This window comes from Lutjanus erythropterus, chromosome 14, assembly GCF_056507025.1.
Source record: "Lutjanus erythropterus isolate fLutEry1 chromosome 14, fLutEry1.hap2, whole genome shotgun sequence".
NCBI lineage: Eukaryota > Metazoa > Chordata > Actinopteri > Lutjaniformes > Lutjanidae > Lutjanus > Lutjanus erythropterus.
The window spans coordinates 7894390-7918810 of NC_139330.1; the positions used below are offsets into that span (position 1 = coordinate 7894390).

The 24421-nt window shown below is 40.1% G+C and overlaps 1 protein-coding gene across 5 annotated transcripts in view; it reads left to right on the forward strand.

Annotated features, from left to right (window-relative positions):
* Window positions 1-24421, forward strand: part of pde10a (phosphodiesterase 10A) — a 96183-nt gene that overhangs the window by 60925 nt on the left and 10837 nt on the right. For 3 of the 5 annotated variants that reach the window (XM_084736182.1, XM_084736179.1, XM_084736181.1), the window contains exons 3-15: window positions 9863-9891; window positions 11942-12062; window positions 14622-14671; window positions 14792-14932; window positions 15335-15490; window positions 16654-16704; window positions 17264-17322; window positions 17885-17936; window positions 18637-18779; window positions 19582-19674; window positions 20529-20715; window positions 22438-22580; window positions 22746-22829. In XM_084736182.1, coding sequence (XP_084592308.1) covers window positions 9863-9891; window positions 11942-12062; window positions 14622-14671; window positions 14792-14932; window positions 15335-15490; window positions 16654-16704; window positions 17264-17322; window positions 17885-17936; window positions 18637-18779; window positions 19582-19674; window positions 20529-20715; window positions 22438-22580; window positions 22746-22829 — 1309 coding nt within the window. Of the gene's footprint in view, window positions 1-9862; window positions 9892-11938; window positions 12063-14621; window positions 14672-14791; window positions 14933-15334; window positions 15491-16653; window positions 16705-17263; window positions 17323-17884; window positions 17937-18636; window positions 18780-19581; window positions 19675-20528; window positions 20716-22437; window positions 22581-22745; window positions 22830-24421 lie in introns of all 5 variants that reach the window. The other 2 variants (XM_084736178.1, XM_084736180.1) reach the window with 1 other exon arrangement.

The following is a 24421-nucleotide window of genomic DNA, read 5'->3' on the forward strand; positions in this document are numbered from 1 at the left end:
TTTGAGAGGCTGAAGATTTTCAATTTTGGTTGGTTAAGTAACTTGAACTAATAACTAATAATTTTAATACCCGTGATAAGTGGGACTGTCTGTCTGATCAATAAAGGAGAACTTTGTGGAAGAAGTCTTTCTTGCCGGGGCTCCAGAGGGCAAGAGTTGGGCCGAGCTGTGAAGCAGCTGATACTGTTTCACAGATGTGTTTGGACGGCAGTCACAAGTGGACAAAGATGTGCTTGTGTAGCAGAACCTCATTCCCTGCCACTGTGATAAGAGCGCTGCCTCACCTGCAGGGCTTTCCATCAGGAGGTGCTGTTTAAAATACAGGAGGGGAAAAAACATTTTAGATTTGGTAATGTAGTCTGAATACACTTACAATTATATGCCAAACAAAAAAAACTGTTGTTCTTATAAAGTCTTTTCTCAATAGTATCCGCCAAATGCCAGAAAATACAAGCTCCGACTTCAAAAGAAAGGTGGGAGGTTGAATATGGTACAAATACAAGGACATGTTCCAAAAAAGTTGGGACAGGAGCATGTTGACTGCTGTGATACATCACCTTTTCTTTTAACAACACTCTGTAAATGTTTGGGAAGTGAGGACACTAATTGTTGAAGTTTTGAAAGTTAAATTCTTTTTCATTCTTGCTTGATATACGACTTCAGGCGCTCAGCAGTCTGTGGTCTCTGTTCTTGCATTTTGTGCTTCAAAGTGGACCACACATTTTCAGTGGGAGACAGGTCTGGACTGCAGGCGGGTCAGTCTGGTACCTGAACTCTTTTACTACGAAGCCGTGCTGCTGTGACACGTGCAGAAAGTGTCTTGGCATCGTTTTGCTGAAATAAGCAGGGGCGTTCCTGAAAATCGTCCGGATGGCAGCATATGTTGCTCCAAAAACCTGCATGTGCCTTAAGCCATGATGCCAAGGGCACTAACACACCCCCACCCCATCATCCAATCACAGATGCTGGCTTTTAAAGTTAGGGCTTGTAACAATCTGGATGGTCCTTTTCCTCTTTAGCCTGCAGGTCAAGATGATTTTCAAAAACAATCTGAAATGTGGACGCACACTTTTCGGCTTTGCGTCAGTCCATCTCAGATGAGCTTGGGCCCAGAGAAGTCTGCAGCGTTTCTGGATGTTGTTGATATATGTCTGTCTCTTTGCATTGTAGCGTCTTAACTTGCGTTTGTAGATGCAGCAACAAACTGTGTTTCCCCACGTTTCCATGTAGTATCCTTTTCTACAATTATGTGGCTTTTAATGCAGTGACAACTTTTTTGGAACTGGGGTTTGTATCTTTCTTAATGTTGTTGAAAATTGTCATTTAGAAAATCCTTTTATAAACAGGAAGTGTCATTGATAGCTCTATTTAAAGCACTTAAAGATAAATAAACAGTAAAAAAAAACACAGAGGAAGAGGACCAGTGTGGAGGTAAACAGGGAGCTCACGTCCTCCGTGGAGCAGGTTGATGCAGGACTGGGTTGACACATGTTGATTGCTGAGTCACTGCGAACTGACCGTCCTGTGTGTGTGTGTGTGTGTGTGTGTGTGTGTGTGTGTGTGTGTGTGTGTGTGTGTGTGTGTGTGTGTGTGTGTGAGTGGTGGATCAATAAAATGCCCATCAAGTATGGTGCGCATTAGACCCAGCTGACCGGGGGATTTTTTCCAGTGAAAGGCCTCAGCTCAGGGTTGCTGGTATGTTCTGGCTGCTTCTTCAGAATAATTTATCATCAGAGACTTTTGTGCTTATATGTCAGCCACACTCTTAGAAACACTGGCTCCAAAAGGGTTCTTCCTGAAGGGCTGAGGTTCCATCCAGAACCATTTGTTTCTGAAGAAGCCCTTTCTTCTTTGTACCATAATATAAAAGAGTTCTCTGTAGATGCATCCTGGGTGGGTTCTAGTTAAAATCCATGGAATCTAAAAATGTTCTTGGTGAAAACCACATAGGTTGGTTCTTGTTAGCCGTTGGTGGAAAGGTTCTGGATAGAGAGGGTTCTGAGTGGAGCTATTACACCATAGAAAGTTTTTTTTGTAGAACCCCTCATATGAGGTTCTGGGTGAAACCTTTCACAGATGATTCGTGGTATAACCCTTTAATTGGTTTCCCAGTAGAACCCCCTGGGGAGGTTCTTGTAGCACCCTTAGAAGTTTGGCCAGGCTCTGGATAGAATCCTGAGGGACGGTTCTTGCAGTTTCCATCACACCATAGAGGGAGTCTCTGTAGAACCTCTCACAGGGGGATTTAGGTGAAACCTTTACAGATGATTCCAGGTTTTCAGTGGTTTGACTCTTGTAGCTTGTAGAAGGTGGAAAGGTTCTTGATAGAAACCTCAGTGACAGTTCTGCTTGGAACCATGACACTATAGAATAGTTTTCTGTGGAACCTCTCTTACAGGGTTCTGAGTGAAACCTTTTACAGATGGTTCTATGTGTAACCCCTGTCGGAAGATAAACACTTCTGAAAAGGTTCCAAGTTTTCCACATTTAGAAAAAGTTCTCCCAGGACCCATAAAGGTTCCCCTGCTAGAACATGGTGATGAACACTTTATGGTTCTGGATAGCACCTTTATTTGTAAGAGTTTAGGAATAATGATGATTAAAACCATGTTATTATTATTATTGCACTTTTACAAGATGCCATTTCAAATTGGTGAAATGATTTCAGTGTTTGTTTTGAACATTTTTTGAACATTTCATAAAACAATACCTCACTTTTTTATGCATATTTATGAAAATCAGGTTATCTAATTAGGAAGTATTTATCAAATTAACAGCAGTAGATCTCATTTTCTTTCATACAGTCATATCCTACAGCAGATAATACTCCACACTTCAGGAGTTTATCTCTTTGCAGTAAAAACACGTGCAAACAATTTAACAAGAAGTCACAGAATATCAATACATAAAATCAGTTCTCCTCCTCAGTTAAGAAAATTCCTTGCGTCAGTTTGATTCTGCGTGTTTTTTGCATGTTAGCATGAATATATGAACTGTGTCTGCTTGTCTCTATGTTGCAGAATCTGATGATTTTATTGGTTGAACCCACTCAGGAATCCACAGCTACTAATGGGGGCTGCACAAATGTCCCACACTGACGCAAGAGCTTTCATTACACACCATGAAATCAATATGTGCAAATAATTTGGACAGATGTGTGGTGTGAAAAGGCTCTTGCTTGGACCTAGAATGAAATTTTACATCCAGGCTCAGGAGGGAGTTTATCCTGTCTGACGTCATGCTGATCAATTTATCTTAAATTTGTGTTTGTTCTGTTTTACCAGAAATGATCTATGAGGGCTTTTTCTTTTCTGTTTCCAACCATAGCTTCCCACTCATTTGTCTTCAGTTTTATATTAGTGCAAGATGAGCAGAGTTGCAATGATTTGTCGATTAATCGATCCAAAGAAATTTCATTTCCAAATATTTTCATAATTAATTAATCGTTTCAGTCATTTTTCAAGCAAAACTGTCAAACATTTGCAGGTTCCAGCTTCTCAAATAGGAGCATTTGCTGCGTTTGTGTCATAAGTGATAATAAATTAAGAGTCTTTGGGTTTTGGACTGTTGGCTGGACAAAAGAAGCAATTTGAAGACGTCATGTTGGGCTCTGGGAAACTGGGAAGAGCTATTTTTTGACATTTTGTAATCTAGATTCTGGTAAAAAACAAAAAAAACAAAAAGTGTATTAATTTTTTTTAGCATACTTGAGTGTGCTTGCACTCAGACTAATTATCAGTGTACTTCAAGCATGTGATTGATTAGTTAACTTGACTTTTACTATTTTGGAACAACTGCTTTTGTACTGAGTATATTTTACTTGTAATTAGATTTCACTATTATAATAAATTACAAAATTGTAATCAGACAGCAAGGAAACACATTAAGTTGAAATACCAGAATTCATAAGAAAAGGATGGACATGTGGTCACACCGACCTTGACCTCTGACCTTTACTGCCAAAATCTATTCAGTTCATCCTTGAGTCCAAGTGGTCATTGGTGCAAATTCCCTTTAGATATTCTTGATATATCATGTTAACAAGAAAGGGATTACTTCAAAACATAATCCCTGTGGCTAAAAAAAACAAAGTCATTTTAAAAAAGGTTTTTCAAGAATTCTGAATCACAGAGGCCCTTCAGCGTACAGCCATGAATGTGCACCCAAAAAAAAAAAATTAGGCTAATCAGTCTGATAGTATTCAAGATTAGCTACGGACAAGCTTGAGGTCTGTTGATCACTCACTCACTCACTCACTCACTCACTCATGCATGCACTCACACGGGAGCAACTGCATAATCACGTTCTGGCTTATGCCTGGTGGGAATAACAACTTAATGTTTTAAAATAATATGTCTGCACAGAGGCATCAAATTATGCTTGATGATAACTACAATAACCATGCAGCCCTCTAATTGTGTTAGCAGGAAATGTGCAAGTTGTTATTCTTAACATTTTATTTGGATTATTGGCGTTAAACAGAATCAGGACATACAGCTCTCTATGTGTTGACCTTATAAACAAAACCGTCTTATACCTGCTAAGCATTGGTTTACAAGGTAGAGTAAGCAGCCTAAAGCTGGGCGTCCCTGTGCTGCACACAACAAACGTTTTCACTGAGGATATTCCGATTCAGGAAAAGTTTGAATGGAGTGACGGAGTTACTAGAGGAGTCTGTTTATCCTCTGCTGGTCTCGGGAGTTGCTAGACAGTCGTGTTTAGTGTTCGCCAGCAGTATGTTCTCTAAGAACATGTCGGCCCGCTACTCCTGTGTTTACTGAAAGCACTGCAGTGGCCCTGAAAATATGGGATGGCATTAGACCAGGCTACAGTGCTGATGGCTGATGGCTAAACACATCTTATAGTGATAAAACACACACACACACACACACACACACACCTGTACATACGCCTTCCTTCTCTGCCCCAGGGGCAGCTGTATCCTTAGGGTTATCCCCAGAGTCATACCTGATGAAACGAGATGTTATTGTTGCAAAACAATAACCGGTCACGCAAATCGTCACATATAGATGCCGTATATATGATTTATATATTGGAGCCTATTTGATTCATGTTATAGTTTCTGGAGGAAAATGTCCACACAGTTTCTCACCCACTTTTCTTCATGTAGACAAACGTACAACACAGAATATTTTCTATTTTCTGGTTTTTACACTCTTAGACACTGTTTCTTACACTCTGTGTAAATGATCTGCCTGTGTGTATTTGATTGCACGTGCCTGAGATTTATAATTTAGCATAATTATCATCCCAACAACACTTTGTAGGGCTATACTTCCTGTCACATATGTCAGGAAGTGTTCATTCATGAAAATAGCATCAAAGAGTAAAAAGAAGAACTTTAAAAGCTCAGAGTTTTAAGTTCTGCCTTCAGAGAACCATAAAGAATTAATTTGAATAAATTTGTAATCTGTGATTGATGAAATGTCTTGGTATGATGGTCAGGTCAGGTTCTACATAGAAGTCTAGAAGGGTTCCAAGTGGAAGCTTTATAAAAGGAACCACAAAGGATTCTCCTTTTATGGTTCTAGTTAGCAACGTTATTGCTAAGAGTGTGGGAAATCCACGAATATAAGAGCCATGCTGGACCGGCACCTGCAGAAGGTGTGCACGGTTCTGCACGTTTACTTCAATGAAACGACGGGAACTGGTCCAACCAGGCAACTGTCTCAGCACAACAGATTTAACAGGGACTTTTTTTCATACCTCTTGTGGTTCTCAGGCACAGGAAGGTTCCGCATGCCACCTTACAGAGTACAGAGCCTGCAAGTGCAACCACTTCCTGTTACTTTTTGTCCCCTGAGACGTTTTCAGTGTGTGGACACAGCGCTCCGTTCTTATCTTGTGGCTCCGCTGGGACTGCGACACATGAGATGGTTTGCCAGACTGTAATTGGACCTGCAACACCACAAACAGTGCTGGGTAAACGTTCCTTGAGGGACTTTGAGTGCTGGGGGGGGACCCACAACCCCCGTCAGAGGGAGTACCTCTGGGAATGGGAAGGCTCTTATTTAGGACTGAGAGACGTGATTGAAATGTCAATAATAATGATATTTGTCAAACTAAAGCTTTATGGCAAATATAAGAGAAGTCACATGTTAAACTTGGAGAGTGGATTGTATCTGTTATTCATTATATTAGACTGGGGCTGCAGTTAACTATTATTTTTATCATCAACTAATCTTTCTATTGTTTTCTTGATTAATAGCTTAGTTGTTTGGTCCAAAAAATTGTCAAAAATCTTTCCCAAAGCACAAAGTGTCATCCTTAAATGTCTTATTTTGTCAGTAACTAAAACATGTTCAGTTTACTGTCACTGATGACTAAAGAAACCAGAAAATATTTACATTTGAGAAGCTGAAATCAGAGAATTTGGATATTTTTTCCTTAATCATTTGATCAACTAATCATTGTGACATGAATTGTGACATGCTGTAATCTGAAGACATTGTTTCCTGTGAAAAATGAGCTAGACTTCTTGACTATGAGGAGACTGACACACATTGCATTACATTACATCCATCCATACATTTGTTTTTTCATAGTTCACTTTTTGTGTTTCAGTTTTTTCTGTTTGAGTAGGCTCTGTAAACCCGTACTTCATTAACCCAGACATATCGGTAGGCAGCCGGCAGCGAGTCCTGTTCACTGTTTTTGAATAATGTTGAAAGGTGTGAAGGAATCAGGATGCTTGTGACACTCTGACTTTGAGTTGGCAAAAGCTGGGGATAAAAGTATGAGAATAAAAGTTGGTGGCCACTTTATAACAAGATAACAGTAAATGATCATATCATCACTGTGGAATTTTATTAATGTGATATTATGTCGATATTGCTGAAGTTATTGGCTCTGCAACACTTCATAATAATCAATAAGCAGTGATGACAGCATCATGGCAGTCTACGTCAACAGGCAGGGTGGTGGAAACCTCCACCCTCTGATCATGCTGCACGATACACATCATGATGAGAGGTGGTTCCTCGGTTCCTCTGGAACAGCACCTGATATAACTCATCGTGGGTAAAACTGTGGTAGCAGCATGTTATATTTCTGCATCACCTGTCCACCTGAGCGTTTCTTTTTTTGTCTGCCTGCATTTGGTTTTGAACTGTCAGTCCTGACCTGTCCTCCCCCGTCCTCAGCAGGCACTCCTGGGGGGGCGAGTACAGAGAGAGAGAGGGGGTGGGGCAGTGCTGCTTGTCCCTTTGACAGCGGGGGGAGGGAGGGGGTTGAGGTCACGGAGGAGGAAAAAAATCTTTAGATGGCCAGGCCTGCTCACATGCATCGAACACCACAGACACTGATAAATGAAACAATCTGGAGCAAGAAACAATAAAATTAAGAAGTCGGTATTAAATTTCCTGGTATATTTATAGATTAAATCAGGTTTATTTACACAGTCTTCTATCTCAAGTACCTTTCACAGAGCTCACATATCATACAACATTATACTGGACATACATCATATACTACATTACATCATACTGCCGTAGTACCGAACAAGCAGATATCAGGCTTCATAAAGCCAAACAAAGTCACTTCAGCTGGTTTAAATCTGCTTAAAGAAGGAGTGAGACCTCATCTCAATAATAACACACCCAGTGTTTTCAGCATGTACGTTCAGGAGACGGGGTTTGACGGCCGCAGTAAGTTTAATCGGGACTCCTGAGCAAATATGTGACAGGCCACACCCGCTTTCACCAATCGATACGCCACTTCAGATTTTGGTACTTGTCCCCAGAGCGTGCAAACTGAAATGGGTGCAGTTCTGTCCACTCGTTTTTCACGTAAACCTTTGTATATACATTTGTGATGCCCCCTATAGGCGGAGCTCAAAAATGATTCGGTCGACAGATAGTGCATTCATGTAGCATCGGAATAATGGGAAAAATGATTTCCTGACTGGGAAAATTCACCCCCTCACACGAGTTGCTATTTATTAGCATTAACCATGATAACAGGTCAGGTTGCCTACAGACGGATTCACACCTCTGTCCTCAGCACAATCCATGTTGTTTCTACTTTATGACCTAAAAGCACATAAACACTCCAAAGTCAGACTCCCCATCTTGGAATCTGGGACCACCCAAGAAGCACATAAATGCTCCTTTACTCCAAATTTTCATAACCATTAATGACGATTGGAGACTGTCTGATGTTATCTGCATTATTTTCAGCAAACAAAAATCACAATACTTGCAGAATCGCAATACATACTGAATCAGCATCCAAGTGATAGTATCAAATCGGGACATATGTGTATAAACTGGCATTAATTCTAGCTATTTGTGCTTGAACACTAATAATATTAAAGTCAATTAAACATAGCAACTGTAATTTGTCTGTTACTCATATTCATGTATTGAATGAAGGCGTTGAGCAGGTTGTTTTCTGTCATTTTGTAACAATAATCAGTCAGAGACTGTCACAGTGTTTGTGTTCAAATGGGTGTTCAGCTGCTTTCTTGTAGTTTATAAAACATGCAGACTACAGCAGGTATCCTCCTGCATTTATAAAATTTGTCCTTCAAAGGCATTCATGAAGGAACATTCTTGGCCTCAACAAGTCATTATAAAAAAAGATTCTGTGTGTATTTTTCCTTTTTTTTTTTTCTCCAAAGGGGTTTGAAGTCTTTTTCAAGTGCAGCTCTCTGTCCTCTGATTGACGTCACGGCCGGCCAGGGGTTCACTCCAAAATAGCTCTCATGGCTAAGTTAGGAAACTCATAGCATACTGGAGGAATGTTTAAAACAACAAACAACATAGCTGGCTGTAATTTCTTTCTTCACATGTACAAAGAGGAGCGGCTCGAGTCAGCACTTCAGTAGCCGTTTCTAAAATCTGCCCGGCTTCTTTGCGCGGTCTGATCTGATCACATGAAAACGGGGAGATCTGAGCCGTCGCTGTTCTCGTGTGCTGTTGACGCATCTGTAATGAAGGGCCGCTCGAGCTCTGTGAATGGCTTTATTTTCATCCCAAGCAGCTCGCTCTCAGACCCGCTCCCAGACCATAAGTCCAGAAACTGTTATGATTGGCTGAAGCTTTCATTATTATCACATACTTCAGCGTCCAAAGACAATAGTCATATGTTTACTGTCTCTCCGCCGGCCTGAAATCACACCAAGAATTTGCACTCCAGGCCACAAAATTTTGCACTTGTCAAGTTAAATTAATACCTCTCTTAATTCTGTTTTAAAACGATTTAAGCAAATGTCTGACTGCATCAAACGTAGATGATGTTTTCATCTGTAATTTATGCATAATGTGTATTAATGCTTTTAGTTCTGCATATCTTTTGCATTTTCTCATTTACCACCTGAATCTTGTTGTGAGGACAACGTATGGTTTTGCTTACCATCCAGCCTTCAAACAGTCAGACCAGATTACCTTGTTAATTTGACACTTGTATAGTTTCTGTTTTGTATTATTTTCTTATGTTAGTTTTTATATACTTCTATTATTTATTTAGTTTATTCTCTATATTTAGCTGTAGTTATTCCTGTCATTGTGCTGCTGCAGCATTCTTACACTTCCATGTGGCTCACCCTGTTGCTTGTCAGCTTTTTGATGCACACAAAGTTGACTGTGCACGTCTGCTCGTATTCTGCACTTTACGTTTGTGTAGTTTCACAGACTTCAGTCTACCATGCACCACAACAGACCAAGTAAGCTTGTGGCAAAAACTTAAGCTAGTTAACACCTTTGTCATTTTAATACTAGCAAGAAGTTAAACTTTGTACACAACCTGTTTCTTCATGTTTTATCCACCTGTTAACAATATCAGTTCTGATCTTTTCTAACTTTCTAAAGTTGTTTATTCTCTTGTTTTTTTCTCTTTACAGATGACACATCAGCTAAAGAAGTCAGCAGGGTAGGTTCTTGCTTAATTTTTATGTATGCATATTTCTGTGACAAGGTACACAAAGCTTCACTTTGTATATTTCACACATTGTAGGTATTTTATGACTTTATTACTTTGCCCCCTAATTCCCAAAGCTAACCTTAATGACTGATTGAGTTCTTACCTAAGAATGGACACCATGTCTGAACTTTTTCAAGGGCGGCACATAATGTCCTTCAATAACTGCAAAAATGTCCCTGTGTACCTAATTAAGATGCAGATTAACTGTGCTCTTTGACAACAGTTCTGTTTGTCCTTGTGCTTACTTTCTTTAGAACAGTGCTGTTGTGACTTTGTCTCACTGACTTGAAAAATATGATAGAAGCGTGAAATAGTGCAAATGTATTCTTGTACAGCACAGTCTTTCAAGCCAACTTACATCTACAGATTTTTGCATTCAGCCTCAGTAGATATAAAAAACAACTTTTGCATCGTAAAGATATAGTGGATTACTGCCTTCCTGAGCAGAGAATGACGTCACACTCCCTTTATTATTGTTGTTACTATCTCACCTCAGCCGAGACGGCTGAGTGTGCATGTTCATGCGTGCACGCGCAGATATTTATGCATGCGAGTCAGTGCTGTAGTTTAGATCTGAGTAGGTTTAGGGACATTAAACTCTTGGTTAGGGTTGAGGAAAGATCTTAGTTTGGGTTAAAATGATCACTCACGACAATTTACTACTAAACAGTCACCAGAAGGTGTTTCTGATAACATTTAAAGTGAGAAATAGACAATAGTGAAAGAATCTTGATCTGTGTTTGATTAGCGTTGCTAAGTTTGACAGTTTGATCAGAGTTTTGTGAGCAGTGTGACGACGTGCGCATTTGTTTTGGTCTGAGATGCTGTTGCTCTACAGCAACCTCCAGGGTAAATGTCATATACAGCACCTGTACGTTTTGAAAAAGCTTGACCAACTAATGTCTTGTTGAGATAATTTTCTTTTCTTCCTTAAATAAACTTGAATATTTGGGTTTTAGAGACCCCCCCGAAAAATGTATTTCAAAAAATCTTGAGTAAACTCATTGAAATGAAAGTGAATAATGGTTAATAATTTTTGAAATACAGTTTTTTGGGCGTTTCTAAAACTCAAAGATTCAGTTTTATCCAAAGGAGAAAATTGAATTACATCAACAGAAGATTTTAAGCCAACAAAAATTGTTGTTGTGTATTTTTAAAGGAGAAATACGTAGCAAATGTGCCTGAAAAAAAATGAGCGTTGCAGTCATTAACTGGTCATTAACAAGAATAATGAGAATAGCAACACTCGTCATGTGTGAGACAGTTGGCAGGACAGGAAAGAGTGGATCCCCTGTGCTTCACATACGTACAGTATGTTCACACCTTTATCATGTTAACACCATCGGGCCCTCGGGAGTTCAGGTGTCCGCACCCACAGCAGGGCCCCAGAGCTGGGCAGAAGAGACTTCACACACATACAGAACACACAGAACAAAAAAAAAAAAAACGAGGGCCACTCGACCCCTCAGTGCGTCATCCATACGTCTGTGCAAACAGGATGTGGGAGGACAGAAGGCGTCCCGTGGGGGAGGCTTTCTAGTGCGCCACTCTCCCTGCCGTCCTGTCCTCACCCTCTCTTCAGGCGCAGAAATAGACGGCTCTCTGGCCCTGTGAGGCAGGAGGTCAGCCTCTTACATAACCACACTTTTAAGCTGAGGCTGAGCAGCGGAGCTCGCCAGGGCTCTAATCAGAGCTGTGGGGCTCCGGTGGCCTTCTCTCGGGACTGCGGGGGATCCCTGGGCTAGAACGCGACAGTGGAGGGGAGTTTAAAGGGTGGGGTGGAGGGTGATGTTGTGATGAATGGCTCTGTCTTTGTGAATGGCAGTAAGATAATCCTCTTTCATTCAAAAAAATAAATTCCCATTCGAGTTGGTGGCTGCAGTAACATTCGCTCGGGTGCAGGAAAGACGCAGGTTGTTGTCACTTGCTGAATTTTGAAATTCAGTCACGGTGTTTATGGCTATGGAGTTGCAACTTCTGTGTGTCTTGCGTCCAGCAGTACCAGGACACAAATATGCAGGGTGTGGTGTACGAACTCAACAGCTACATGGAGCAGCGCCTGGACACTGGAGGAGACAACAAACTCCTGCTCTATGAGTTGTGCAACATCATCAAAACAGGTAAAAGTTGAGCAGATCAATTTTCTCATGTTTCTTTCTGTTCCTCAGCTCGTTTTCCTCTTAATATGACACATTAAGTTGCTTTTGAGAGGCCTTTACACACCAACAGTGACATGAATAAGCAGCACGAAATTCTAAATATTTCAGAGATTAAATATTTAGCAAATAAATTATGATGAACCTTGATACTGCACACACACCATCAGCATCCTGAAGCTTGTCTGCTGTTCCCCTCTGCAATTATCGTCTCTGTAGTTTTTTCCCCCCTTTATCATATAAAACACAGTTCTGTAAAACAGCAACATGCACTTGGATTGGTCAGATGTGTTCATGTCGGAAGCCAAAGGTCAGAAATATGAACCTCGGTCCAGAAAAATAAAAGTCACTCGGCATAAATCTGTTGTTGATGTGAAAGGTTGCACTGAGTGCATAAAGCCCCAGAAAATATTATTAACCCACGAATTAGTCACACACATCACACTGGTGCCACAACCCAAAAGTGAAACTGACAGCATGTATTTTTATTTTGAGAAAAAAGACTTGATAATGAGAATGTTTGTGTAAACATCTGCTGGGGCCAAATACTCAAAATACCATTTGTTTAATTCTGAGTGGATGCGTGGGATTCACTGTGGTGAATAATCCAAGAAAAGTACTTCTGTGACACTAACTGGATTGCCTGGCAAATAGAAATCAAATTACTGATTAAAGGATGTAACAGACTAAAAAACTGAATCATATGATCAAACAATCTGTGTAATTTTAGGACGTTTCTGAATGGCAGACATTGAGAAATATGAAAACGCCCGAGACAACAACTGAAACAGCTCCAGTGCCTGGTCACCCTTAAACTTTAATTTAAGGATACTTAAGAAAAAAATAAGTTGTGTTAAATAACCAGAAGGATTTTCTTATGATGTTGTAGGGCAGGCATGTCCTAGGCCACATACAGACTCAAGCAGACATTCAAGATTCAATGATTTCTTATGAAAATGAAAAATACAACGTAGTATAAGTAATAAAGTCAAAAGAACAATCAGGGTTGTGTCAGCCTGCAAGCACGGTTTCAAATCCAAAATGTAAATTTGCATAAAAACGAAATGTGAGCATTTTGTTTGGCTTTTACTATTAATGTTCTTAGTTACAACCACTTGGCCAGAGTGCTCCTGCTGAAAACTGGTATTTAGTGGCTAGACGCCTACACGGAAAACAAAATCAGGATTCATGATAGGGCAAACTCATGGGCCACATAAAATGATGTTCCGGCCCAGATTCGGCCCCCAGGCCTTGAGTCTGACCCCTGTTGTAGTGCAAAACCCTTTGATCTGTAAGTGTTTGCCTGTAGAGACAGAGCGTATGTAAGCCCCGCCCACACCTGAGGGGAAAATAATCCATGGCTCTTCACTGACTTGTCACTTTCTGTCAGCTTGCAAGCAACATAAGAAATGTCTAAAAGCTGCTATGTGCTGGGATGCACTACTAATGAGTTAAAGTACCCAGAACTAAGTTTTTATAAGCTGCCGAACTGAAAAAACAAGTTTTAAAGAAGACAAAAGTGGATACAGATGTGAGGCGTCAGCAGGATGAACGAGGAAACTGTGGAATCCTGATACTCAGTCACGTTATGCCTTGATTAAAGCTGCTAATTTGACCAGACAAACTGCAGAAATTCAAGATAACTCGGCTGTAAAAGGGCCTGGTTTTGATCTTTTTTTAGGTTAAACGATGATCTTGCCTGCTGATGTGACCAAATAGTTGTTCATATCAAAGCATTTCACCTCTGGTCATTCAGTTTTTCACAGACAAGCAAGATAAGGAGAAGGGACGCTGAGATTTACTGGAAATATGGAGTTTGTCAGTTTAACTTCATAATTACGGTGCTAAAATATTTCTTTGATATGGTGAAATTGAATGTTTTTTGTGAGCTACAGTCACTTTGCTACCGTTTCCCTAAGTCTTCCCTTATACATTGTTAGGAGGTCCTTTGTGACCATTTTCCTCCCAAAAAATTTTAAGGGACCTATAGCAGTCTCTTAAGAGGAAAATAATTTGTGGAACAGAAATTTGACAAGTTTGAATTAATTTGAAATCCCACGCAATTCCTCTGAATTAATTCAAATGTGCATCAAAACTCACCAGTTTACATCAAATCCTGTTGATGTGTCACTTTTTATAAATACACTAGCATGCTGTCAAAGAGTCAAACCAAAGCCTTATTTCACCCAAACCACACTACTCATTAACTTCTTGATCATCTGATGCTCCTTCAGTCTCTCTGTTGTCACATTGTGTGATAACATGACCCATATATCAGTGTGAAATGGGACTGGAAAGGCGGACTGGGAATGAGATGATCTGGATGGCAGTCAAAGCCCTCGGTCAGAGTGCCCTCGTTGTTATATGGGACATTGTTAATAGATTGTTATTAGATTTAAACTGGACTGTTGTCTCCTTGTCTCACTTGTCCTCTCAGGTATTTTTGGACAATACGAGAGGATGTAACAGGGACGTGAACTGTATTTAAAGCATGTGTGACCTGTGTGTCTCTTATTTCTGCAGCAACAAAAGCTGATGGATTTGCACTTTACTTCTTGGGAGAATGCAACAATGTAAGTGCAGATGATGTTTTCTGAATACATTCAACACACTGATGCAGTTTGTGCGTCTATTTTACGTTTTCTTTCTTTCTTTCCGTTGCCCTCTCTGTTCTCGTCTGTGCTTGTCAATAGAGTTTATGTTTGTTCACTCCGACGGGGGCCAAGGATGGCCCTCCAGGCCTCATCCCCTCCGGCCCCATCGCATTTGGGACGACCATTGCCGCTCATGTTGCCAAGACTCGCAAAACACTGCTAGTAGAGGACATCATGGGGGTAAGGCTGTCTTCTTGCAAGCAGTGCAGATTTATTTATTAAAGCAGTCTAACAGTTGTTTCGTTAAAAATCTCTTTACGCCGTCTATGTACAGTTTCATTAAATCGTCACCTGGTTCAATGTAATTAGCAACGTCATGCTAAAAATAGAAAAATAAAAATAAACTTTGAAATTCAGATTTAATTTAGCGGGGACTTTGCATACTATAGTGTTTACTTAACACATGATGTGGCACTTTTCCTACAGAAACAGAAATGTTTGCCCTGCTTTGGGGCAAATGTTAGGATCTGTCATCTTCTTTGTGGATGTGCCGCCTGCACTGACCTCCTTTGTTAAAACTCCTGTGCACTTCTGGTGACAACGACCTTCACTGACGTGTGTGCGTGTGTGTGTGCGTTGCAGGACGAGCGCTTCCCCGACGGCACAGGGCAGGACTCAGGGATCCATGTTCACTCTGTCCTGTGCCTCCCCATCCTCACTGCCATCGGGGACCTCATTGCCATCCTGGAGCTGCATCGGCACTGGGGCAAGGAGCCCTTCAACCTCAGCCACCAGGAGGTCAGTCTGACCCAGACAAAACACAGCAAGAGTGGGAGGCTGGAGCAAGGCTCACAGAACTACAGTTAGCCTGGTATTCACCTTAATCTGGATCTGTTTAAGATCTCTATTAGATTTGTGGGGTTCAGTTCATTGTGGAAAATACTTAACACACTGTTTGTCTCCAAGGACTGTCTTTCTACTTGGTGATAATGAAAAAAATTCTGTAGAATGGCAGTGCATCGAGCTAGAAAATTACTTAACATACAGGTTGCTCAAGCAAGTATAGTCATGTTAACGTTCCACAAACAAACCAGACTCCCTGATTTGTACTTTCATTGTAAATCTCAGAATCAAACGTCTGACCTCCTATTTTCAGTCTCTTATTGTGCAATAACAATAACTAGTTTCCTCTCTGACCACCTGACAAGTACAATAGTCTAATATTCCCTCTACTTTTAGACCTAGATTGTCTGCAGAGGGAAACATCTGACTCCTCAGACTGTAAATGTTCCACTTTGCTCACCAGATAGCTACTAAACTCATCTGTAATTGTTACTGAGCTTTGCAATGTGATTATCAAAGGTTTTTCCAGGAGTGAGAGTGAACCAAAATATCAGAGTTGCAGGCAGTAAAACCAAGATTAAAACTAAACTAAAAACTAAAATTAGGTGTGTAAAAAAAAAAAAGATTTTAGTTAACTGAAATAAGAATCAAACAGCCCCGAGTCAGGGGTGCTATTTATGAACTTGGGATGGACCAAGGTTCAGGCTAACAGGAAGTGAAAGTGAAAAAAAGGTGTCAGTAATCATCCTGAGGGGTGGACCTGGCTCCTGGACCAAACATTAACAGTAAAACAATTCTCTGCGAGTTTGTCAGTTGTCATTCGACCTCTTTTTCACATAAAAATAGCGCCGCTTTAATTTCTTGCATTGCTTTAAATCCACAGCACTAAACGTGGCGACAGATCAGTGTCACACTTGTGACTTTGTGTCTTCAGAGACTCTGAATCTGTCGGCTAACTGGCTCTTCTGTGACTGTGAGGCTGTCTGATGTGCAGCACGGATATTTATGTCGGAATACACAAAAGAGGAAATGTGATAAGAACTGATTAGACCTCGAAAACGTGCGTGTTAATTGTGATTTGTTTTGTTTTTTTTTTGCTTCTGTTTCTTTTTTTCCAGGTTGCAACAGCTAATTTAGCATGGGCGTCGGTTGCCATTCATCAAGTGCAGGTGAGAAAACTCCCCCCAGAGGACTGGTTTGAATTTAAAATTATAGCAGACGTACCGTGCTGCAACGATTCACTAAAGACAAGGTGAAGCCTTCCCGTCCCACTTATTATGATCTTGGATGACTTTGTTTGTTCTGGTTCTGCACTGGTGTTTTTAATGGGGAAATCCACTGTGTACAGGAACTGGGTTGTCACTGGGCCCAGTCCAATCAACTAAGCCATAGATTCAACAAACAGCTCCCCAAAGACGTCATTATGCCCCAGTACAGATAGCATAACACCTCAGAGAAGCGGCGTCCCACTGCAGCACTGGCCACGGTGGACCTCTGAGCCTCAGTGAGCGACACGCCACTGCAGCATGCTGCACTCCTGGGTTCGCCGCTTGCTGCAAAACACTCTGTTATTACTGAAACTCATGAAGGTGGCCCACAGCCAAATGTGTAGACAGCAAGTTGCTTTGTTTACAGTACATGCAGGATGCAGCGTGTGTGCGGTATGTGTGTGGGAAACGTGTGATACGTCTGAGAGCCAGGTCGTGAGCTATTTTTCTTTGTTTCTAGGTGTGCAGAGGCCTCGCCAAACAGACTGAGCTCAATGACTTCCTACTAGATGTGTCAAAGTAAGAGCTGCTGTTGGGACAATTTAACACTGATTTAATGCTGATGAAAACATATTAACAGTGTATTTACACCATATTCTTATTTTAGTCTATAACAAAATTAATATAAAGGCTCTAAAGTGAGTTAGTGTCTCATCTTTTCTCATGTCAGGTCAAAGGTTAAATACAAACACCAGTTGCAAAAAAGGTGGGACACTGTGTAGAATGTAAATAAAAACAGAATGCAATGATTTGTCGATAATTTTTGACTCAATTGAATGCAGTACAAAAACAAGATATTTAATGTTCAAACTGATTAACTTTATTGTTTTTTGTAAATATACACTCATTCAATTGATCACAAGTTAAAAAAGTATTTGCAGATCATTGCATTCTGTTTTTATTTTACGTTCTACACAGCGTCCCACCTTTTTTGCAACTGGGGTTTGTTTGTTTTGCTCACACAAAAAAAAAGAAATTACTGCATTTTTAGGCAACGTAGCTTTCATGTCTTGAATGTGAACGTCATCAGAGCTTCCCATTTGTCAAACATCTCAATGCGCCATTTCTTCTTTTCGCACAGAACATACTTTGATAACATTGTGGCAATAGATTCTCTACTTGAACATATTATGGTGAGTGTGATCCCTGCAAGTATGTGTTCATTCACATTGTCTTCAAGGCTACACATCCTGGGAGTGTGTGTTAGCTTATGTGTGTTAAAAAGAGTAGTGATGCTGATGTAATAGACGCACACAGGCAACCTCGATACCTGAGGGGCACTGCTAATGTTTGCTGTCAGTACATGTTTGTTTGCACATGTAATAATACTACTTCTCATACTAATTATTCTAATTATTCGTTATCATTAGGCCTATAATAAACACACAGGCACTCTAAATACAAGATTAGACTTGGCTCAACCTAAAATAGGCAACTTTTACAGCTTGCAGTTTTTTCCTGCTTTGCAAATTTAGAATAAATGTTACCTGGATGAGTGTAAAACATGATTTTCCTGTTTCTTTTACTAAAACCCACCTCTGTGTTTGTATGTACTTTGTTGCCTTGTGACTGTGGTGTCATCTCAGGTCATTCGAGTCACCTGGTTCAAACACTGAACTGAACTGGAATGACCTGTAGTTTAACTGTGTGTGTGTGTGTGTGTTTTTAATTCTCTACATTTAACTGTTCCATCCAAAAGAAACAATTAACGCTGCAGCGATGTATCTGATTTAATGAAGTTGCAGGTGCTAGACGTAATTTTCACTGTTTGTCTCAGTTCTTTTAAACCCTCGACGTTGCTAATGAGATTCTGCCCCTGGTGTTGTTTTGCAGATATATGCAAAAAACCTGGTGAATGCGGACAGGTGCGCACTCTTCCAGGTAGATCACAACAACAAAGAACTGTACTCTGACCTGTTCGATATCGGCGAAGAGAAAGAAGGCAAACCTGTCTTTAGGAAAACCAAAGAAATTAGGTGTGTAAGATTTACACTTGTGATATCCTCATTTCATTCATTTCTCTATTTCATTTGATACGGTCTCTGCCCTTCTTTGATATACATTGCTTAAGGCTCACAATTTTCAGTTTCATTGAAAATACCGATTTATTTTGAAGAAGAACAGTTGACTTATGTGTTTCCTGCACCTAGACGGCATTACTCACCACAGTTTACAGTAAACAAAGTCCTCTTGTGACGAAGACAGCTCAGAAGAAGTACTTCTAATTGTAGCCCGACCGATATGGGATTTATGAGACCAATATTGATTTTAGAGGTTAAAATAGACTTTTCGATGTGGGTTGTACACCGATTTTGCACCAATATGACTTTGCAAATGTACTAGAAGGCTGTTTTCTTAAACAAATAACTTTATATAAGACTATTATATATTCTGTTTAATATGTAAGATAAGACACCTTGTTGGCTAATTTTAGAAATGAAAAATAAATAAATTTAAAATAAACAGGCTAGGCAAGTTTATTTGCATAGCACATTTCAACAGCAAGGCAATTCAAAGCGCTTTACATAAACCATAAAAGGCATCAAGACAAAATGTAAAAGGAACATTTAAATTCAAAGGGCTGCTGATTTTGTACCATTTTTACTCTTGAGTTACACTGGACACATAATCAGGTTTATCTACACACTACACAAACTTTTGCTCTAAATTGCATGTCTAAAATCATGTTTCACATGGATTATAACATTGATCTTTTTTTTTTTTAATCCATCCAGCACAAACCTAACTCTTGTCCTCTCCTCTTTTGTCTCCCTGCAGGTTTTCTATAGACAAGGGAATAGCTGGCCAAGTGGCTCGGACAGGGGAAGTCTTAAATATCCCAGATGCCTATGCAGACCCACGGTTCAACCGGTAATCTCCAACAGACCCTGCGATAAGCCATTTTTACTTGTCTCTTCTGTTATATTTGATTATTGACAGTCGAGTTAACCATCCTGACCTTGACTTTGCTTGTTCTCCTGTGTTAAGGATAAAACACTTTAGCCCTAACTGTGTCTTCCCTGATTCAGGCCTGGGACTCTGCTGTATTTTGCTTTGCATTTGCGCACCGCTGCATTTCTCTTGAAATGCTCTATTTTATGCATTTTATATACTCTATTTTTGTTATCTTAGTAGGTTTTATTTTCCATCTTATGTCCATGCATTCAAGTTTTATCCTTATTTTCATCGTACTTTTGCTAGTGTTATTAAGTGGGTTTTATCCGTGTGAAGATGCATTATATGTATTCTTCTCTGATTTTATCTTATTTTTACTTGTGGGTTTTATTTTTCGTTAATTGTTTACATTTATGAAGCCATCCTCATTCTTGTTTTGCATAAAAGGTACTGTACAAATAAAGTTTATTATTATTATTATTATTATTATTATTATCATTCTATTAGTATGCTAATTAGTCCATACATTAGTTATGTCTGTTGTTAAGAAAAAAGACACTTTTATTTTCAAAATTTTTAAACAGGCAGGATTCCAGTCAAACTGAATGAAAAAAGACGTTATATTCAACATTTTGATTATTAAAACAAAACCCTAACTTTACTGGTCAGACAGAGGAGATGTAATTGACTCTTTACTTTTTTTTTTAATCTGGCCCTTTAAAAAAAGTACTTGAATAGCTTAAGAATTAAACATGCTTGTTCTTAGGTATGATTGAGTTAAGTTAAATGACCTCTGATGTCTCCTATTTTTTGTCTGTCTTGTTTACCAGAGAGGTGGACCTTAAAACCGGCTACACCACGCGGAACATCCTGTGCATGCCCATCGTGAGCAGGGGGACCGTCATAGGTGTGGTGCAGATGGTGAACAAGCTAAGCGGAAGTGCCTTCACTAAAACAGATGAGAACAACTTTAAGATGTTTGCTGTCTTTTGTGCTCTGGCCTTACACTGTGCAAATGTGAGTAAAACTGAATCAGTCCTAAAACACTTTAAACTGCACAAACACGATCCACTCTGTTCACATGTGTCTCTTCACGCAGCTGCTCTTTATCTTTTGCAGTGTAGGTAGATGACGTGGAGATTATATAACACTCCATGGCCATGAATGCTCGATCCCGATTGGCTTACATTCACATAACTGCACCTTTGACGTAGTGGCCTCATCCTCGTCCTAAATTCACACTTATAGCTGGAAGGCTTGTTTCGGCTGTTACTAGGCTGCGGGTTTCCTTATTTGACAGAGTAGTAATTTCATTTTTCCTCCAAGGTTGACAAAGATAGCACCAACAGCGTCTATTTAAAGTGTGCATTGCTCCAAAATGTGAATAAAAGCTTATGTTTTGGCAGTGATGATTATCCCTGACATGGAACACACAGGCGTTTCATGAATCACGCTAACTCTGGAGGTTTGCGTTGTGTGGTCTGTCTCTGTCTGTCAGAGCCTCTCCTCTCTGTGGGGCCTGACTCACCATCATCTCGTGCGACAAACTTACGCAGGAGCAGCGTCACAAAGTTGGTTTTAAAATTGATGAGGCATGTTAATATTTTAAGACAAGCAGTCTGCATCCGTCCACTGACAGGATTTATGTTTAGCTGTAATTTATGCCTCGCGTCTCTAGGAAACTCACTCAGGCCCGGCTCCTGATTTATGGAGATTTATGGTGGAAGGTGTGAGGCTTGGCGCATGTTCTACCTGACTGTCTTATTCCTGCCTGTCTGAGACGGGGACAGTGATGAAAACCAGATGTGGAGACACTTTTTGGAGACACACAAAGATAAAATATGATACAGGACTGTTGCGGCTAACTTAACTTTGTATGACCCTTTTGGAAATTCCAACAGTGATAGAGTGCTGCTTTGGACAAGCTGGTCTCTCACGTCACATAAAGGGACAGTGTGGATTATTTGAAGTGGAGTTGGATCAAGCACTTATAGATAATTGGAGAAGCAGAGAGGAGAACCAGCATGGAAGCCAAATATCGCTTTCCGGGCTCAACAATGAGGATTGCCCACTTGCCCAGGGCAAGTAAACTGCCTTGACAGGGCAAGTGGTAAAAAAAAAGATTAATGATGACCGATTAATTGTTAAAGTAATTATTTATGCTAAATGGCAGAAAATGCTGTTTTCAGCGTCTTTAATATTGAGATTTCCTGCTTTTCTTTTTTTTTTCTTACCACATTAAACTGATTATCTTTGCATGTGAAAATGAGATATCATCTTGAACATTTTGAAAAACTAGGATGGACATTTTTCACTATTTTGTGACACTTTAAAGACTCAGATTACACACAGCAATTAACTTTAGTCTTTCTTCTTATTTAATAACCACTAATAAAACAATTTGTACAGGGGTGAGTAAATATTGACTTCGAGGGAGTGTGTTTCTGACCCACTTGCAAGTGAAAACATTACCGTTGAACCCTGACCTTGTCAACAGCAGTATATTGTTTAACTTCCTTACTGGTGCTTCTCTCTGCTTCTCCAAACCGGGGCGGTGTGTCAGCCACCATCCACTGTGGATAACACACTCTCCATCTTTGAGTACCTCATACAACCCCACTTCAAATAATCCAAACTATCCCTTTAAAGAATTCAACAGAAGATGATATTTATAGCACCGGAGTGTGGACATTTTAAAGACTAATTCCTGTTCTGCGATTTCCCCCTGCGTCTCTGCAGATGTACCACAGGATCCGGCACTCTGAATGCATTTACAGAGTGACGATGGAAAAACTGTCTTATCACAGCATCTGCACATCAGAGGAATGGAAGACCCTTACCCAGCTCAACCTCCCTGCACCCATTTATAAAGAGATCGAAACGTGAGTGAGTGCCCTCTCAGGTGCAGACTCAGACCCTGAGTGTAGTTGGTCTACAGCCACGTGTCTGTGACAGAGTCCAGACCCGGGCGAGTCCCCTCGTCTGTCCCTCTGTGTGCTGTACTAATTTAAGACTCTCCTTCCATCTCTGCCCCGCTCCTACTCCAGGTTCCACTTTGACATTAATCCCTTTGAGGAGATCTGGCCTGCTGTCTTTATCTACATGGTTCATACCTCCTGTGGAAAGACCAGGTAAGGCGTCGCCGGGCCATGACGACGTTCATCAAAGCTCGGGATGATTTAATGAGGGTGTTTACACCTGATATTAACACGTGTCTTGGCTGATTAGATCACAAGTGAACGGCTCTGCATCTCCACACGAGACGAGTGACCAGTTGTGATTGGTTCTAACTTCCCTGCTCTATGTGCAAATAAACACGTAGCTACGTCAGCACAACAATTTTTATACAAAGAAAGTAAGAATTATATGTATATCATCAGCCAAATTTATAAGAAGGCTCAAATAATTGCTCTGGCTTTCAAGTTACTTTAATGAAAGAAAACAGTCTGTTTCTTACAATAATATAAATTCTTTTCTTAGTCATATCACTTCTGGTGTCCACCAGGGATCGGTCCTTGGGCCACTATTGTTTTATTTTATATTTAAGATTTGTGTAGCATTTCTAACAAAGGTAATTTGCATATGACACAACAGTCTTTAATCTCATGAAGACCCCTCTGAAATAGCTAGTTGTTAAGTTAAGTGATCGGTTTAATTATAACAGATTGTCTATAAATGTTTTGGTGTCCGGCCAGGGAATGTTGACCAGGCTCTACAACTAAAAATCAGTAATACTATGTAGTGCATAATACTATAAAATGCAGTCAGCACGATTGTTGGGTGCACAATTAGATGAATGTTTATCTTGGAAAAACAAGGACTGTTACAACTAAAGCTGCAAAAGTGGGAGAAATCCAACCTGTGATAAACACTGAATTTGCCATTTTTCTATACTGTTTAGTCAGGCAGGGTGTTTATCAAGTCAAACACATTCAAATTGCTTCAGTACCATACAGTACTTTGCACAGGACTCTTCCTTCATATTTTCATGAACAAATCAAATAAAATCAGAATGAGGAATTTGTTGTAGACAGTGTTTCACAAAAGTTTCACCTTATTCAAAAGCTCACAAGATTTATAAAGAGAATCTGGACTTCCATACTTTGTACGCCTTTGTAAAATCTAACATGTTTACCAACCATAAAATGTTGTCTTCTTTCATGAATTCAGCATTAATGGTGAAATCAGTGTGTTCAAACAGCTGCTAAATGTCAGCAGGTTGACACTCTTTAAAAAGGAGGCACAGCGATGCCACAACTAAGTGTTTTTTGTAAAGAAACAACTTATTGAATTGCATTAAATGCCACAAAGAAGGCACAGATAATTAAGAATTCACTGTAGCCGTTCTGCAAAATTCATGCAGTTTCTCCTCATGTAACAATTCTCAAAACTGCACGATTTTTTAATGGAGTCTGGGGATTTTGCGGTTACAAGTTAAGTGATGAAGTCATGGTTGAAACAGACACTCTGCTCACAAACATCTGCTGCTTTTCTTGGCAGAAAAGAGAGACCAAACACATCATTTGCATTACAGTAAACCAAATGGAAATCAGACAGCTGTTTTGTGTGGACTTACAAGACATCAGCTCAGCACATATTGCGTGCACACTCCTGAAAAAATGTAGTCACATGTGGCCCGGACCACCTCTGAATGTGATCTGAGCGGCTGGATCTCAATGCGTCATCCATGCTTCTTAGATCTGTCCACTTGTGAGCAGATCAC